The sequence below is a fragment of the Rissa tridactyla genome, chromosome 4, assembly GCF_028500815.1.
Source record: "Rissa tridactyla isolate bRisTri1 chromosome 4, bRisTri1.patW.cur.20221130, whole genome shotgun sequence".
In the NCBI taxonomy this organism is placed as follows: domain Eukaryota; kingdom Metazoa; phylum Chordata; class Aves; order Charadriiformes; family Laridae; genus Rissa; species Rissa tridactyla.
The window spans coordinates 56,372,852-56,387,972 of NC_071469.1; the positions used below are offsets into that span (position 1 = coordinate 56,372,852).

The 15,121-nt window shown below is 38.7% G+C and overlaps 1 protein-coding gene across 7 annotated transcripts in view; it reads right to left on the reverse strand.

Moving 5' to 3' along the window:
• Positions 1-5,342: 5,342 nt before the first annotated feature.
• Positions 5,343-15,121, reverse strand: part of ATG2B (autophagy related 2B) — a 52,755-nt gene continuing 42,976 nt past the window's right edge. For all 7 annotated transcript variants that reach the window (XM_054200813.1, XM_054200814.1, XM_054200812.1 and 4 more), the window contains 7 exons: positions 14,798-15,002; positions 13,740-13,809; positions 12,687-12,769; positions 12,109-12,230; positions 11,780-11,934; positions 10,625-10,774; positions 5,343-9,821 (listed from right to left, as the gene is read on the reverse strand). In XM_054200813.1, the coding sequence (XP_054056788.1) occupies positions 9,591-9,821; positions 10,625-10,774; positions 11,780-11,934; positions 12,109-12,230; positions 12,687-12,769; positions 13,740-13,809; positions 14,798-15,002 (1,016 nt within the window). In that variant the 3' untranslated portion in view covers positions 5,343-9,590. The remainder of the gene's footprint in view (positions 9,822-10,624; positions 10,775-11,779; positions 11,935-12,108; positions 12,231-12,686; positions 12,770-13,739; positions 13,810-14,797; positions 15,003-15,121) is intronic.

Sequence of the window (15,121 nt, forward strand, 5' to 3'; positions counted from 1 at the left end):
AAATTATTGCTAGGCCTTATAAAACGTTTCCTTTAATCATTGCAGAACGTGTAATGTCTATTGTTCTTTCACATATACCTTGACTTCCTGGAATACTAATATCATAGTCACAATTATAGTCCGTTTAAGGATGTAAATATGACAACACCTAAAATTGCCCTTAGCATCAACCATAGGTCTCGAGGGTGATTATCCAGCATCTTCCGTGTCCTGAGCCAGCAGAGCTTCTGTGCTGTCCTCTACACAGAAGTTTCTACCCCACAATTGATACGTGGGATGAAGTTTGATTTATAGAAGACAATATTTTTGCCAGTTTTTATGTAAACAAGAGCTATTCTCAAAATACATTTCAAGCATTTTTGCGTTATAGTGATATTCTGGAAACACTTTGCAGAGAAATTCAGGATTTTGAAATGTCTGTGGAATGTAAATTCTTGCTGCTTGGAACCTAACAGAGTGGACTTGATCTTAAACAGAAAAGTGATCTGAAGGAGGAAACAGCTTTCAGCAAAGCAAACAGACTCAGTCATGTGGAAATTCCCCTGGAGACCAACAAAACTCCCTCAAAACGCTCCCAGTTCTTTGCCTTACTCTAAAGCAGGTCCTTTGATTTACAAACAGTAAAGAATTTGAAGGACTCTTCTCTTTCAGTTCTCCTCAAGCTCTCGCTTTGCCCTTGTTATAAACAGGCAGGGACACAGTCCCCTTTTTTCAGTTCTGCTTTGTGCTTCTAGGGGTTGTTTTTTTTCCAGTGGCTGAGAACACAGGATAAGGCACGAGCATCCTGCCACCAGCCTCCCAGGGACAACCCCGCAAAACCCGGCTCCCAGCACCACAGGATGCCGCAGCAGGCTCAGCCCAGGGCCTTTATTTTCCTGTGCAATACAGCAGTTATACAAAATGCAGGAGGAGAAAAAAATATTTTTTTTTTTAAAGCAAGAATAGGACAAAACCAGGATAAAATGTTTCTTCAATTGGGATTTTACAGTAAAAATGAGGAGTTAGGAGCTGCTGTTTTGCTTTCTCTGACAGTTTAGACCTTCCCTGCCTCACGTTACAAATTGGCTGAAAAAAATATCTGCTTAGAGAGGGCGAGGGGGTGATGGAGGTGTGTTACACGTCTGAGGGAAGCCGTGTGCTCCTCAGTCCCTGCACCTCATGGCCCTGGCTGGGGACTTGCTGCAGGGCTGGTCCCCCAAAACCCAGGGAAGCCCAGAAAGGCCCAGTTTTCCTACCAACAGAGAGACGCTACCTGTGTTTTGGAAACAAACATCTCCATCCTTCTTCAGGAGGGCTGGATGCTCACACCCATAGCTTCCTCCTTGGCTCCGCACACTCCATTCAGGCAGATGAACTCACGTCACTGTCCTTTCCCTTTACTCACTTTGCTGCAGAAGTGAGTTTTTCAAAAGCAACAAGTATTAAGAGCTATTACTCAGCAAGACAAAGGGGGCTCCCGCGGACCTGTCTGGGTAGCTATTCCTAAAATGTGTAGTGAAAAAAAAAAACCCACCAAAAAAACCAACAAAAGCCCAAGAATTTTTCAAGTGTTCAATGTTAATCCAAAAAAATCTACTTTTTCTTTCCTCTGTTTCCACAGCAACTTTTTAAATACAAGTGATTGCCCCCAGGGTAGCGGTAATTCAGACACGAGGGCACATACCAGCAAAGCTCAGGGGTGGCAGAAGTAAAAATACTGCTCATCTTTAGTCATCGTCCTTCCTGGCCTTTTCTGCATCTTCAGAAATATCTGTTAAAAACTATTCTTGGGGCTTCATGCTTAATAGGAAACAGCATCAGTAAAAATTCAGGCTGAGGACAACAAAGGAGGATGGTTGTGATGAAAATCACATTTGAAAACCTCCTCTCTCAACGTCAGTGTGGATCTTCGCATTAAGTGATATGAGTGGCTCAAGGCAATGATGTAGAGGCATTGATGGTTAATGCAGTGGGATGCGCTCCTTTGTAATTGCCTCCTGTCATTCCTGCCACGTCCATGGGACTTTGCGAAGAGACAGGGCCCAGTTTCCAGCCCCACATCAACGCATCTTCTCTAACTCGGAGGTCATTTTTCTTTTTGAATGACTTGTCAAACTCCATTGTATTAACAAATTCACCTGGAGGGGCATCACCTCTGGTCAGGGAAAGGAAAAAGGGGCTACGTGGTATTTAGTTACAGCTCTGAGGAAAGAAGAGTAAAACCAGAAAGCTGTGCCCTGGGACAATACTTTTGGCCAGTGTGAATGAAATTCAGCTATCAAGTAAGAGGGTTTGCCTCCAATGGAATTGGAATAATTGCTCCCCCTTCACTTACATCAGCTGAGTTTGGCCTGGTGACCGCTCTGAGGAAAGTAGGCACTCGGAGGCAGAAGCGACACAGAAAAGACCAAAAAGAGCAAAAACCATTACAGCAGGGTACTCAACAGCGCTGAAAGGCCAAGAGAAGAGCATAGCTGAAAGCCTCATGCTTAAAATAAATACCTTTAGTGCTCTAAAAGACACATCTGGCACTGACTACACAGGGACAGGCCATGACAACGGTGAAGCATTTTATTTTATTGAATAATTCCAGGAAAGGTTTCCGATCTGTTAAACATTACTAAAGAGACAAACGATACCAGGAATTGTACTTCCTGGAAAATTGCATCTGTATAAAGAACCTGTTCACGCAATTGAGCGCTCCTATTTCCATCCTCTCGTCCTATTACCAGTCCATCCACAGCACCAGGTGTTGGCACACACGCCGTCACACACACACATACCCACATCTATCTACCGCTACCAAGTCCACGTGCTACCTGGCTTTCCACCAGCTGCAGTGGATCCAAACCAGTACAATACTGGTTAGAGCAAAACAAACACCCAGCAATAGCCACGCCGTGGTCTCATAAACACCCTCACAGCACACCCTGCCGCATTTATTCTTCTGTGGCTCAGCACTCTCTTCAGCACACCATGCCTGAGCCTCTGCCCGTCCCCTGACCTGCCATTTGGCCAAGAGCTGCAGACATTACAATGAACAGCATGGTACCATCAAACACCCTCAAACTCACAACTCCTTTCAGTTACAGATAGCCACAAGCCTCCCTCAGTCGGTGGCGGATGCACAGTAGGAAGCATTTTCAAACGGGACAGGCAGAAGAGGCGAAAGAAGGAAAGGAAGGAAGCTGTGTGAGATCCACGCAGTTGTTGGAACCACCAGAGAATCTTCAGTACCAGACAACTGCCCAGTGTGAAAGATGAAAGTGTTGCTCATTTTCCCTTGTGCCCATGAGCTATGATGGGCCAAGCCTCATTTTACTGAGTTCTGTGCTGAGGCACAGGTAGCCCATACCCCCAGAATTGAAGTAACATCCCTCCTGCTTATACGGGTATACATGTCTTCTCCCTGCAGGCTTCCTTCCACCCTTGACCTGCAAGAGCCAAATTCAACACCCACGTTCCTAGTACAGCAATAGATCAGCAACAGAGCAAATAATTAGATACACAAATGAGAGCCCGAGAACAGAATGATACTTCACATAACTATCTCACATATCCTCCTGACAAATATCTACAGAGCTTGAACTGCTTCCTTGCCTGTGGGGCCGTAAATACTTTATGGTTGCCCTTCAGTAAATTCTGCTTTAATCTAATCACTCCACTTTAGAATAAAACGGCTTTGAAACCTCAGTTTATCTGCCACAAAAAGGCAGCTTTATGGCGTCTTTTATAATCTATGATAATACCAGATGGCTTAAACCACTATTTGCTAGAACATAAATTGGCAGCAAAAAAACATCACTTCATATCACATTTGAAAGGTTGTTAGCAAAAAAAACACTAACAGGAAAGAAAAAAAGAAAAGAAATTAAGAAGGAACACTTAAGCCTGCGTCACCCTCAATTAGTAACGCAGTTCAAGGACACCAGCTAATGTTGCTCCAGGTTGGCGTGTCATACTCGTGGTTTTCCATAAATTCTCAGTTAGCTGGAGGGTCACAGGCAGCGGAGTCTTGGTCTCCTCTGCTCTCGGGACTAAGCTGGAGGAGTCAGGAGCATCCTTGGTACGCAAGGTCGGATCACAAAGGGAAACAGAACTTCTTTGGCACCTTCCTTGGGTTGTGATTCCAGCTTGTGCCATCCTCTATCATCTCCCTGGGGCTCATCTGAGCAAAATGAAGCCGAGAATTCTGGCCATGCGAATACAAGCTCGAATTACGGCAGACTTTAAATCAGAGAACCACAAACACTTACTAGTAGTTTCTATATAATTGTTTTCTTACAAGTGACAGATGACTCTCAAAAATCCAGGGAAGCACGGGCTGCAAATCAGAGGAGTTCACAACTTCACCACTTTTGATCTATGAAAGAAAGCACTGGGAACAAGTGAAATAAAGTCCTCTAATTTTTCATACTTTCCTGGGATGACCAGTGACTAATTCCAAGCTGTTCCCTATTGCTGCTCTGTGGTACAACATTTCCCCTCAGCACAGCAGTCGTTCAAATATCCTTGATCACTTTTATCAACAATGTTTAGAAAACTGAGAATAAATTTGTCCACCTTATTTGCAAAGAAAAAAACCCAAATCACTTTCTCATTCTGCTCATACAGAAGCTCCTTAAATAAAGAAAAAAAAAAAATTAAGAGTTCTTAAATAAAAATACTGAAATCGGAAGTTAATCCATATGAGGTCTCGCTTATAAAAAGGGTGAGGAGGAGCTGCACCAGGTGGGAGCCAGCTTCCTTCATACATGAAGGGTTACTGTTTCACAGAATAGGTACCCAGGCATCATCAGGTGACCTTTGTTAATTATTTTTTTTCCTAAGCTATGAGAACATTACAAAACACAGTAGACAATTATTTACACCCGCCATCCATGTGTCTCATCATTCAGGGATCCAGTATTTAATACTACCCGGTTCTCAGCCTCCTAAGATCTCTTTTCAGACACTTGTAACTAACCGCCTGGGAAGCGGGCATCATACAGGCATCCTGAAAGCATGTAATTATTTTGCATTCTTTACAGGGTTTGGAAGCTAATGAAGGTTTAAAATCTCTACTGTGGAGGTAAGAAATACATACTTAGTAATTAAATGTGGCAACAGGAGACCTAGTACCATGTGCAACTTTGTTGATGCACAACAGAGATGGGTTAAAGCCCTATGGGCCAAGTTGATTTACTTCCTAGCTTTTGACCTCCGTGCAATTTTAAAACATTATTATTTATTTTTTTTCCAGTATAAAATGTCTTTTAATTTCTTGAAATACAGCTGTATAGCTAGGTGGGTAAAAAGCTTTAACTGTTATTTTGGGAGACTGTTTTCTATATTAGCTATACTCATAGGTAGAGAAAACCAACTCAAGGAACAAATTAAGATATTTATTTATGTATTGTTACAAATCTGGTTTTTTTTTTTTCCATTAAACATATTGAACAGGACAACCTATTTGCACTCAGGCTTTTCAGCACTTTAATAAGCTAAAATATACACTTTTGGTGCCATATAAGTTATGGTCAAAAATAATTCTCAAAGACATACTGAGGGGACAAGAACTTTAAGCAAAATAACTCAAGTTGAAATAGTCAATTCCCTTCAACAGTGGTTTCTATTTCATGAGATTATATTCTTTACACTAGCAAACTATATACAAATAATACCACAAAACTACTATAAATGCAAAAATGTAAAAAATATACACATATACACAAATTGCTGTGTTTCTGTCTGGGCTACCTTACTATTAAGAAATCCAGTACAAATGCATGATTCGTATTTACGTACTTAAGGTGTAGTATCTAATTCTTTAACTGTAAACAAGATTCAGCACGTGGAGCAACTTAAAACAGTTGTCAGAAGCTTAAATCATGAGGCCTGGAGACCGAGAGAACTAATACCCACACTGTTTCTGACAACGCTTCTGTTGCTGCGAGATTTAGGATATTGAAGAGATTTAGAAGTATTTAACTATTCTAAACAAATTCTTGGATGTCACTGTTTTACAAAATGCATACATTTCCATATTTAAAGTAAAAATCAGTATCACATTTGCAGGTGCATGGATCACGTTGAGTGCCTTGCTCATAACCATTTAACAGCTTTTTGGTTAATTTAGAAACCTTTCTCGGCATCTCAATTAAGCAACTGCAAATGAAAGCAAGCAATGGATGTTCACAATCAAACGCTTAACAAGAAAATAAAATCAGACACATCCCTTAAGCACAAATGAACTCACTGGTGACTGACCTGATGCTTCTCATTAGGCAAGTACGCACAGGGCAGGCTGCATCGCTGAAAAGCTGCGGTAATTAGGGACAGTCAACAGATACTGCAAAGAAAATGGAAGCTGCCTTGGCATGGATGTGATGATTTGTTGCTCCCAGCCACTGCTAAGATTCATATGAAGCATGGGGATTGTTTCTTCAAGAAGACGGCTGGGGTTTTTTTTAGGTACTTCCCAGGCACTCATCAGTGTGTTATCTGAAGTGCCGGGATGCTTGAGAAAAGCCAGGGTGAGAGTTGTGTCCATCGGGACTGTATAAGACCAAGTAAGAGCAGTAGCAGCGTTAGTCACTTTGACATCAGAGAATTTCAACATCAGACATAGACTGTGCCAGTTTGCACCCGCTATAAACATGAAAAAAGTGCTAGTATCTATAGCAACTGATTTCAGTGGAAAATTGAAGTACAGCGATATTTTTGCAGATCTCCTCGTGCTAGCACAGAATACAGTAATGTATCCGTAGGCTTCCATTTCCAGGAAACATGTCCAGAGTCAAATCTCATTTTGTGTATTATTACTTTTTTTAAGTGCTTGAAAACTCCTAGAGTATTGAGCAGAGCATTTGATGAATCCTTTCTCATACACGATATAAACTTCTTGATTTAAAACACAAACCGCTCCATACAAGACACATTTTGAAAACAAAGTCCTAACGTAAAAACTATTTTGGTGAGTTTTGTGGGTTTTTTAAACATTTCGAACACTGCAAGATCATGTTATAACTGACAAACAATGCAGGATATACATCCAAAAATTAAGAAACTGCTTGTAAAAATAAAACGTCAGAAAAAATTTACATAAATTTCACTGAAAAGGCTCAATAAAGTGCAAGCAGTAAATGCAAGGGTTTACAGAGTGAAAAGTGAAGTTTAATAAATTTGTACAGTTTGTATTGCTGACAGAGAGACACTCTATAAAAATGTTTTACCTTGACAGCTTGCCCTCATATAAAAATATATTCTAATTGCATTGCAGTACAACCAGATCATGACAGAACTGAAAACGTAATGAACACTGAAATGCCACACTCCTTTTCAGCAATGTCAAAAAGGAAGGAAATATGTAGATTTATACTACTATAATATACTCCAATTAACTGGACAAACTGGACCGGCCAAAATTATGTAGTATGGTAATTGCAAATGAAAATGATGCATTGCTACTTACTTGCTCATCGCCACTTCTTGATGAAGGCACTCAGGAGGTGCCAAACTGCCAACATGGAAATCATTCCTATGCAAAATGCTCAAGCTTCAAGCTCTCAGTAAAGCAGAGCTCTCTAATTACCGAACAGAAGTATGAACTGCAGCAAGTTTTTTTTACATCAGAAAATATTTCATGTCATTAAATCTGCAGGTATTTGTCCTCTCAAAAGCATCTCCTCCTCCTTACAGCAAGTCATTTAATTGAAATAACGAGGTGTTGAAAGCGTACCACAACTTAGGTGATTCCAGTGAAGGAAAACAAAACTTTGTAGTATCACCTGTCACCCAATGCAAGAATTTGTTTGTAACTGGAGTTTTGTTTTACGAAAAATAATAAAGCAGACTGCAGAAGCCTTCCCAGCAGAGGGGACATTTTCAAATCATCTACCCTCCAGCCGGATTCTTTGGTGTTCAGGAATAGCTTAGTATAATATCAGGATGAACAAGCAGTAAGTATTTTCCGTCACACACTCCTTTTTCTCCTGTAAGGCCCATTAGCCAAGTTTTTCCTACTGGCAGGTATTAAATAAGAGGAGGGAAACTACTTCGTCATCATCCTTAGAGACTGAAGTCTGATCAAGAGCACCTGATGTCCCTCTTTCAGTGGAGGTTCTCCACACAGCATATTTGCAGGATTTCCATTTATGACAAGCACAGGACTATGACAAGCTTACATTCTGGCTACTCATCCAAAGTGTTAAGCCGTCAAAATTCAAAATGAGTATTTTTCTACTCAGAGTAGTCTTTACTTGTTATCCTCCAGTTTTTGCTAATGCCAGGAAAAAAAATTTATTCCCGCACAGCTAGTGCTGAGATTTTCAACTGCCCAGAAATGGCACGATGTCAGTTATTTAATAAAGCTCTGTGGAGACCCTGGTCACCTATTAAACAGTAAATAGCGTCAGTACTAATTTTGATTTTTGAAGTTTTTTTGTCTCTTTTTTTTTTTTTTAAATCCTCTCACCCAACCCCAGTTCAAATTAAATGACCCCAAATACTCACTGTCAAATAACTGACGATGCACAATTTAAATTAAAAATACCTTGTGAGAGCAGCAACTATGCAACAATAGGAACTTTAAATAAAAGCAGATTATTAAAATAAAGTCTGTATAGAATTTAACTATGAAATTATGAAATAATTTGTTTTTACTTTACTTAGGATTTCTCATTCTTACAAAGAACTGTTGGACACAACAATATTTAACTGCTGTTTTCCTGACGAATAGTTATTTTTAGCATTGTAATTAGTGTGACAGAAGACAAGTGTTTTTACATATAACAAGTAGTTTAAACAAATTTAAGAGACTTTTCTGTAGGATCATCATCAAATGATGCTCTCTTCAATAATTTGTGTAAGCCTCTAAACCACATAAAGGATAATGCACATTACATTTTATTCACACTATAAAAAAAGCACAATATACAGGCCATATCCTTTAAAGTGCAACACAACAGAACATTTCTGCAACATTCAGGTTCTTCAAAGACCCACAAAAGTAGGTATTTAATATTTAGGAACAAATCCTGTTCATAGGTGTATCAACACTGAATCTAAATTCTGAACGGTTATCAAGCTTGCCCTTGCTGTAAGTGCCACGCTAAAAGCGATGCTTATGACCACTAAGCGGTATTATCTTATCTGCTTCCATATTACATAGCTTTCATGTCTCATGTCCAAAATGGAAGCTTTTATCCTTTAGTCAGTGAAGAGCATCTGCAGAGCCCTTTATTGAAGGCAGTTCTTTGATTATGCTCAGAGAACATCTTTAAAATATACTTAGTTTCACCATACAGGCTACTGCTTCAGATGTTAAATCTGCCAAGAAAAATAACGGCAAACGGAATAGAGCAAGCATGTCTCTGAGTTGGCAGCGCATGCTTCGCTATGTTTGGCACTATCTACCAAAAGGATTGGTAACACACAGTATAAGCAAGTACCAATTTGCTTTCCACTTCATAAATATTTTTGGTTGGATGTTTTGTAAATAATAGTTGAAAACCTCATTTGTTCCTGAGATGAGCATGACAAAACAAAGTGAGCTCCATCTAAAGCTGCCAACGGGACAATCTTCTGCATTTCCAGTCTTGCTACCTGCCTGCTGAGACAGCTTTATAATCTCAATCCTCCCCAAGGCGCCACTTCTGAGACTCTTCTTGACGCACGTCTGGCCTGATCTGGTTTCTCATTCCACCGAGAACATTTGAGGTTGCTTCTGTCGCAACAATGAAAGGTTTCACCACAGTCGGTGGAATCTGGCGGAGGACTCCTCCTACTGCTCCAGTTACTCCTCTGTTTTCATGCTCACGAGCAGCAGTCTCATAGATGGTTTGGGCTGTGTCCGTGATCCCCTTTGAGAAATTAACAGAGATTAGTTACACTGAAAGAGTAACTTTTCCTAATTTTAAGGGAAACTTTAACTGCTCAGCATTTGTCTTCTTGTGATTTGTGTTATAACCGTAGTACAACTATACTGATACAAACATGATTTAGTTCTTCTCATGAGGCTTAGAACAACACTACTATGAACTTACAGGTGAAAATATTTCATTTAACTTCTGGTGGCACTTCTTGTGTATAAGGGAAGAAGCTGTGGGGTGCTGTAAGCTATTCAGAAATGACAGATTTCACTGAAAACTCCCCAGTTGAGACCTACCTTCCTAGACACAATATCAGGTGCAACTAACTGAATGTACAATACAAAAAGTAAAATAAAAACAGGTCAGCATTCTTATTTTTAATACACTGTTGTGCTAAAGAGAGCTTTCACTTGTTTTAAATCCAGCATTATGCTCGAAGTCTAGCAATCTCAGAATTAACAGCAACTGGGGTGGACAGGGGGCAGAGAAGGGAAGGATGGATGACTCAGGGCAGGAAATCCAGTTTACATATCTCAGAATAACAGTAAACCCTCACAACTGCAGAATACTGAAGTCCTATTCACGCTTATCTGTGTAACACCTTAGTTTATTTCTGCTTCTCTGATTTTTCCATGCAAGGCTTCTGTTGGTTTAGGATTAGTGATGAAGACAGTCTTGTTCAAAACTTAAATCCCCTTCTTCATTTGGTCAGCTTAAACTAACACTGATATTTTATTTGCTGTCTTAGGAAACAATTCTTAAGTTTGGTTAAGGATAATTACTTTTGCACTCACCTCTTTTACTACACTGTATGCTTTGGCTACACCTTCCCGTAGGTCTACTGGCTGATGAGCTAAACGATGGCGAGGGAATCGTTTGATCTTTTTTGCTTCGATAAAAGTAGGCCCTGGTGATACCATGTCATATGCAGTTTCTGCAGCTGCCTAAAGACCAGAAGCAAATGCAAAATATGGAAGTAGTCTTACAGCATCTGATCACAAATTTCAACTACTAACAGGGTGACGTAATCAAAATAAAAGAATTTTAATTCCACAAATAATATTCATTTACATCAGATTAAGGTTTTGTACAAGAACCTCTGAAATGGTGCAGCTGTAACTATACATTAAGGTTCGTAATGAAAGAACGAACGTTGTAGGTTTTGGTAGGGTTCCCCCCTCATTTGCCATTCCTCTGATCTGCACAAAAAGCTCAAGATAGAAACCGAAACATTTGATCAATGGTATGTTTTTCTTACAAACACACAAGCATGCATGTAATTCCACTCATGAATAATATCACTAGTTTTTTTACTATATATGTTCAAGCTTAGTCACATCTACAATTTTTGCAAAATTAGGTGGTAAAAGTTCATTTTCGCTATGTATTTTACATTAAGGAACATAAATTTATTAACACTTTAATCCAAGATTACTTTAGGGTTAAATCCAGAAAGCTTTATAGACTTTGTGTACATCAACACAATTAGTATTAGTTTTGAGGCAGTTTTTTTGTTTGGGTTTTGTTGGCTTTTTTTGTTTGTTTGTTTTTTAAATATGCACAGATAAGCTGACATTTTATAAAAAGTTAACAATCTATTATTGGAAGAATATGCAAAGAACTCATCTTTCTCAATATCAGTGATTTTTCAGTGCCACTGAGTATTTTAGTATTAAACTGTACGTTGCAATACATTAAAGACATCAAGAAGCGCCTAACAGCTTGGGTGTTCAGCAATATTGTAACACAGTTTTCTAAACATTGCATTTGATGTCACCTCACAGACCGCTGCAAGCTTTGCCCAGTCTCTGCTTTCTAATTTATACAGCTGCTCTTTTAAGACACACTCCGAACCTTAAGTATACAGCATTAAGGTATTAGCTTAATACAGAGCACCCACTAGCAACACTTCGTATTTTATATCTATCTCCAGAAGTAATACACCATACCTGTATAGTCTGAACCATCCTGTTTGTCAGCTCCAGTGCTGCCATTGCAGTGGAAGTACCAAAAGAAGCCGCTCCTCTTTGAAAGCCTCTTACAATACGGCCATCCTTTCGGTACTGCTCTATTGGTAACCACACCAAGTCTTTCAGACCTTGGACTGAAAACAAAGACAGAACACCACAGTTAGAAAGTTCTCTTAGATAAGCAGAATGCCTTGAGAGGAAGTGAAAACAAGCGTCAACATTGGTTGTGGGTGTTTTTTTGTTGAGCTCTGTTTGTCTGTTTGTTTGAAACAACTGCCACGTGTGTCTGAAGAGAAATAAGAACTTACCTAACTGCACTAGAGAATGCATAGGGCCTACTCCTCCCAAAATTCCTGGTAGCTGGTTTTTCTTTATATCATTAAGCCATTCGCTGATGGCATAGGAGAACAACTTATCCACACCTAATAAACTGAAGTAAATAAAATTATTAATATTTTTTAAAAAACAAATGCATTATTCATTGAAGTAAACAAAGATGTCATTCAAACAAAAGGAAAGCTGTTGTCAAGTGTCATCTTTTGTTGCTGTTGGCCAACCCAAGGGTTTCATGTGTATATGCTTCATAAAACAGAAGTTCAAGACTGCATAATCACATCCAGTTCCATGTAAACATACAATTAAAATTAAGAGAGTTTAGCACCAAAACTAGCACATATATTAAATACTATCCTGAAAAAAGATGTTTTGCTTGAATGCTATATATTTGACAAAAACTAGAATCAAGAAATATACGTAGTCAAAAAGCGTCTTGGACTTCAGAAATAGATCTTATCAGAGAATTTGCTTTTTGCTTGCTACGTTCAATTTTTCACCATAAACTTATTCATTTTGCAATACCAATGTTAATCTACAATTCAATACTTACCCATGTCTGTAACAAAGTCTCTTCAGCTTTAATTCTGAGCAGTTTAACTGAGCAAGCCCAATGAGAATCCCAGCAAGTGTCCCCTGTAAATGAAGTATTTTGTTACCACAAAAGTTTATTCATCCTGTACAATCTGTAGGTGAGAAATAATTTCATCATCTCAACTCCTATTACAGGTATTTCTGTCTAAAAACTGATTCTCCCCCAGTCTCCCAAATGCTACTTGTTACAGTGCTAGGAATTACGTCACATGAAAACTTGCAAAAGACGGAAACTGGCTTAATCAGCTACTCTAAGAAAAACATCTGGATACAAGAGGGCTTCTTCAGAAATATTAAGATATAACAAATTGTGTAAATATAGCTCTGGCATTAGTGTGTTCCAGGCATTCTAAAGCTGCCATTTCATGTTTTGATTTCTTTGGCAGCAAATTCAAGAAGTTCCTGCTTTTACTTGTCCATATTTTCTTACTAATTTGCCATGACAGAGTACAGATCTGGTTGTGCAAACCGGATTTTTTGAGGTCTACTCCGTAAACTCAGTATGAAAATCAATACATATTTTAAAAAGAACTATGAGCATTTTTTTCATCTGTATTAGATTCTGCCATTGCCACTGACGCCCATACATTACAAGACTGCAAGGGAAGTAAACAAGGGGTGGGGGGAGGGAAGACGATACTGTATCCTGGCATTAACAAGGAAGTAAATAAATTACACAATTCTAGCATCAGATAGTAGTCTCATCCTTTGATGGGCACCACAACTGTGTACAAAGATTTCTAGCCAGTCACTGATTTGATAAATGAATGTGACTTTCAAGTCTCGTTTCGAGTTAACGTTAACTGGAGGATCCACCCACTTGTTTTCAAATTAAGAGTGAAACAAGGTTAAGCTTTATTGAAACTAAGAAAAAAAAAAAAAAAGTTCTACATTTCCCAAGTTCACAGCAGTAATGAGCAGGGAGCATAACAATGTAACCCAGCTCATGGGGAAAAAAAACCCAAAACAAACATCACTTTTTTGTTCTACAGCGTCAGCATTACACACAAACCTGATCCATTGATACGTGTTTGCCATGGTAATCAAGCCGTATTGGAACTTCTGATGTAAAACGAAATTCTCTGGGATATACAAAGGAAATTTTACAGTGAGAAACATGAAAAGGAAATAAAATTATCCTTCCAAAAAGACACCCATTGTTTCCCAACTTCCTAGGATAGGATGCCATACCCTTTTCTGTAACCCATAAATTCTCTAGTTACTGTGTTAGTACAAAGTACTACGGCAAATTCAGTTTCTCTTCGTTTATTGAGATCTCGTCAAGGTTAGCATTTATAAGAAATTTATAAATAAAATAAAATATTTAAATTAAATTTATAATAAGTTTAACAGTCTGCAAAAGCGCTACTAATCCTGCAGGTGTGTACCTTCCCTCAATATTCACAGCATGAATTTCAGTTACAAAAAAGAAAAAACATGGCTAATGATGGTTCTGTGGGCAAAATTTAGCCCTGCAGCTGGAACTTATTAAAAAATTCTGTTGGTGATGTATGTGATGGAATAGAACCACCGTCATTCTCTCATAATTTGGCTCTGCACTGCTTACCACAGTACACATCTGTTGTTAGAGGCACTTATGATCTGAATACACAGGACAAATCTTCTGCAAAACAAGCTGCAATTTTTATAATCACTTTCCAGTCAGAACTACATTAGAGTTTCTCTTGTGATATCTTAATCTTGTACCTCTCCCATGATATCCTTTTCCTTTACATACCCCCATCTCTCGTTTTATTAGATCTAATTTACATTGTTAGATATAAGAGTACAAAGACTGTTCTTTATATGTAAAACATCTCATTACTGGTTCTGTACATGCCAGAGCTTTAATTAATTTTAATTTCTTGTGCACAGCAGTGAGCATAAGTTAATAAAAAAAAAATCACATCAGTTACCGTCCAGTGATCAAAACAAATATACTTGATTTCCACAATTGGTCAATAAACAAACAAAAAAAATGCACCTTGTCAAAATGTCTGAACAGTTTACCATCAAACTTTCTTAAAGCATTCAACAGAACAGATGCATGTCACTGGAAATTTTGTTTACCTGAAAAATACTGGCTGATCACTGTATGATGTTACTTCTTGTGAGAAATGATGATCATCTCCATTAACAACATCCACAGAATCAATGCTACCATTTTCATTCGCTTGCTTGGGTGACGAGAAAGAAATGACTGGACTTGGGTCCTTAAGGCTGCTGACATGCCTGGGCAAACTACACGTAACTTCAGCACCAGGAGACTTTTTCACTGAAGATAAGAAGTTATATACAATAAAATTGACTCATATTTTTCCCATCGATTACAAAAAGATTGTGTTTATACAATTACCGTGTTCTTAGTAAGCTCTAACGCTTATTAATAGGAAT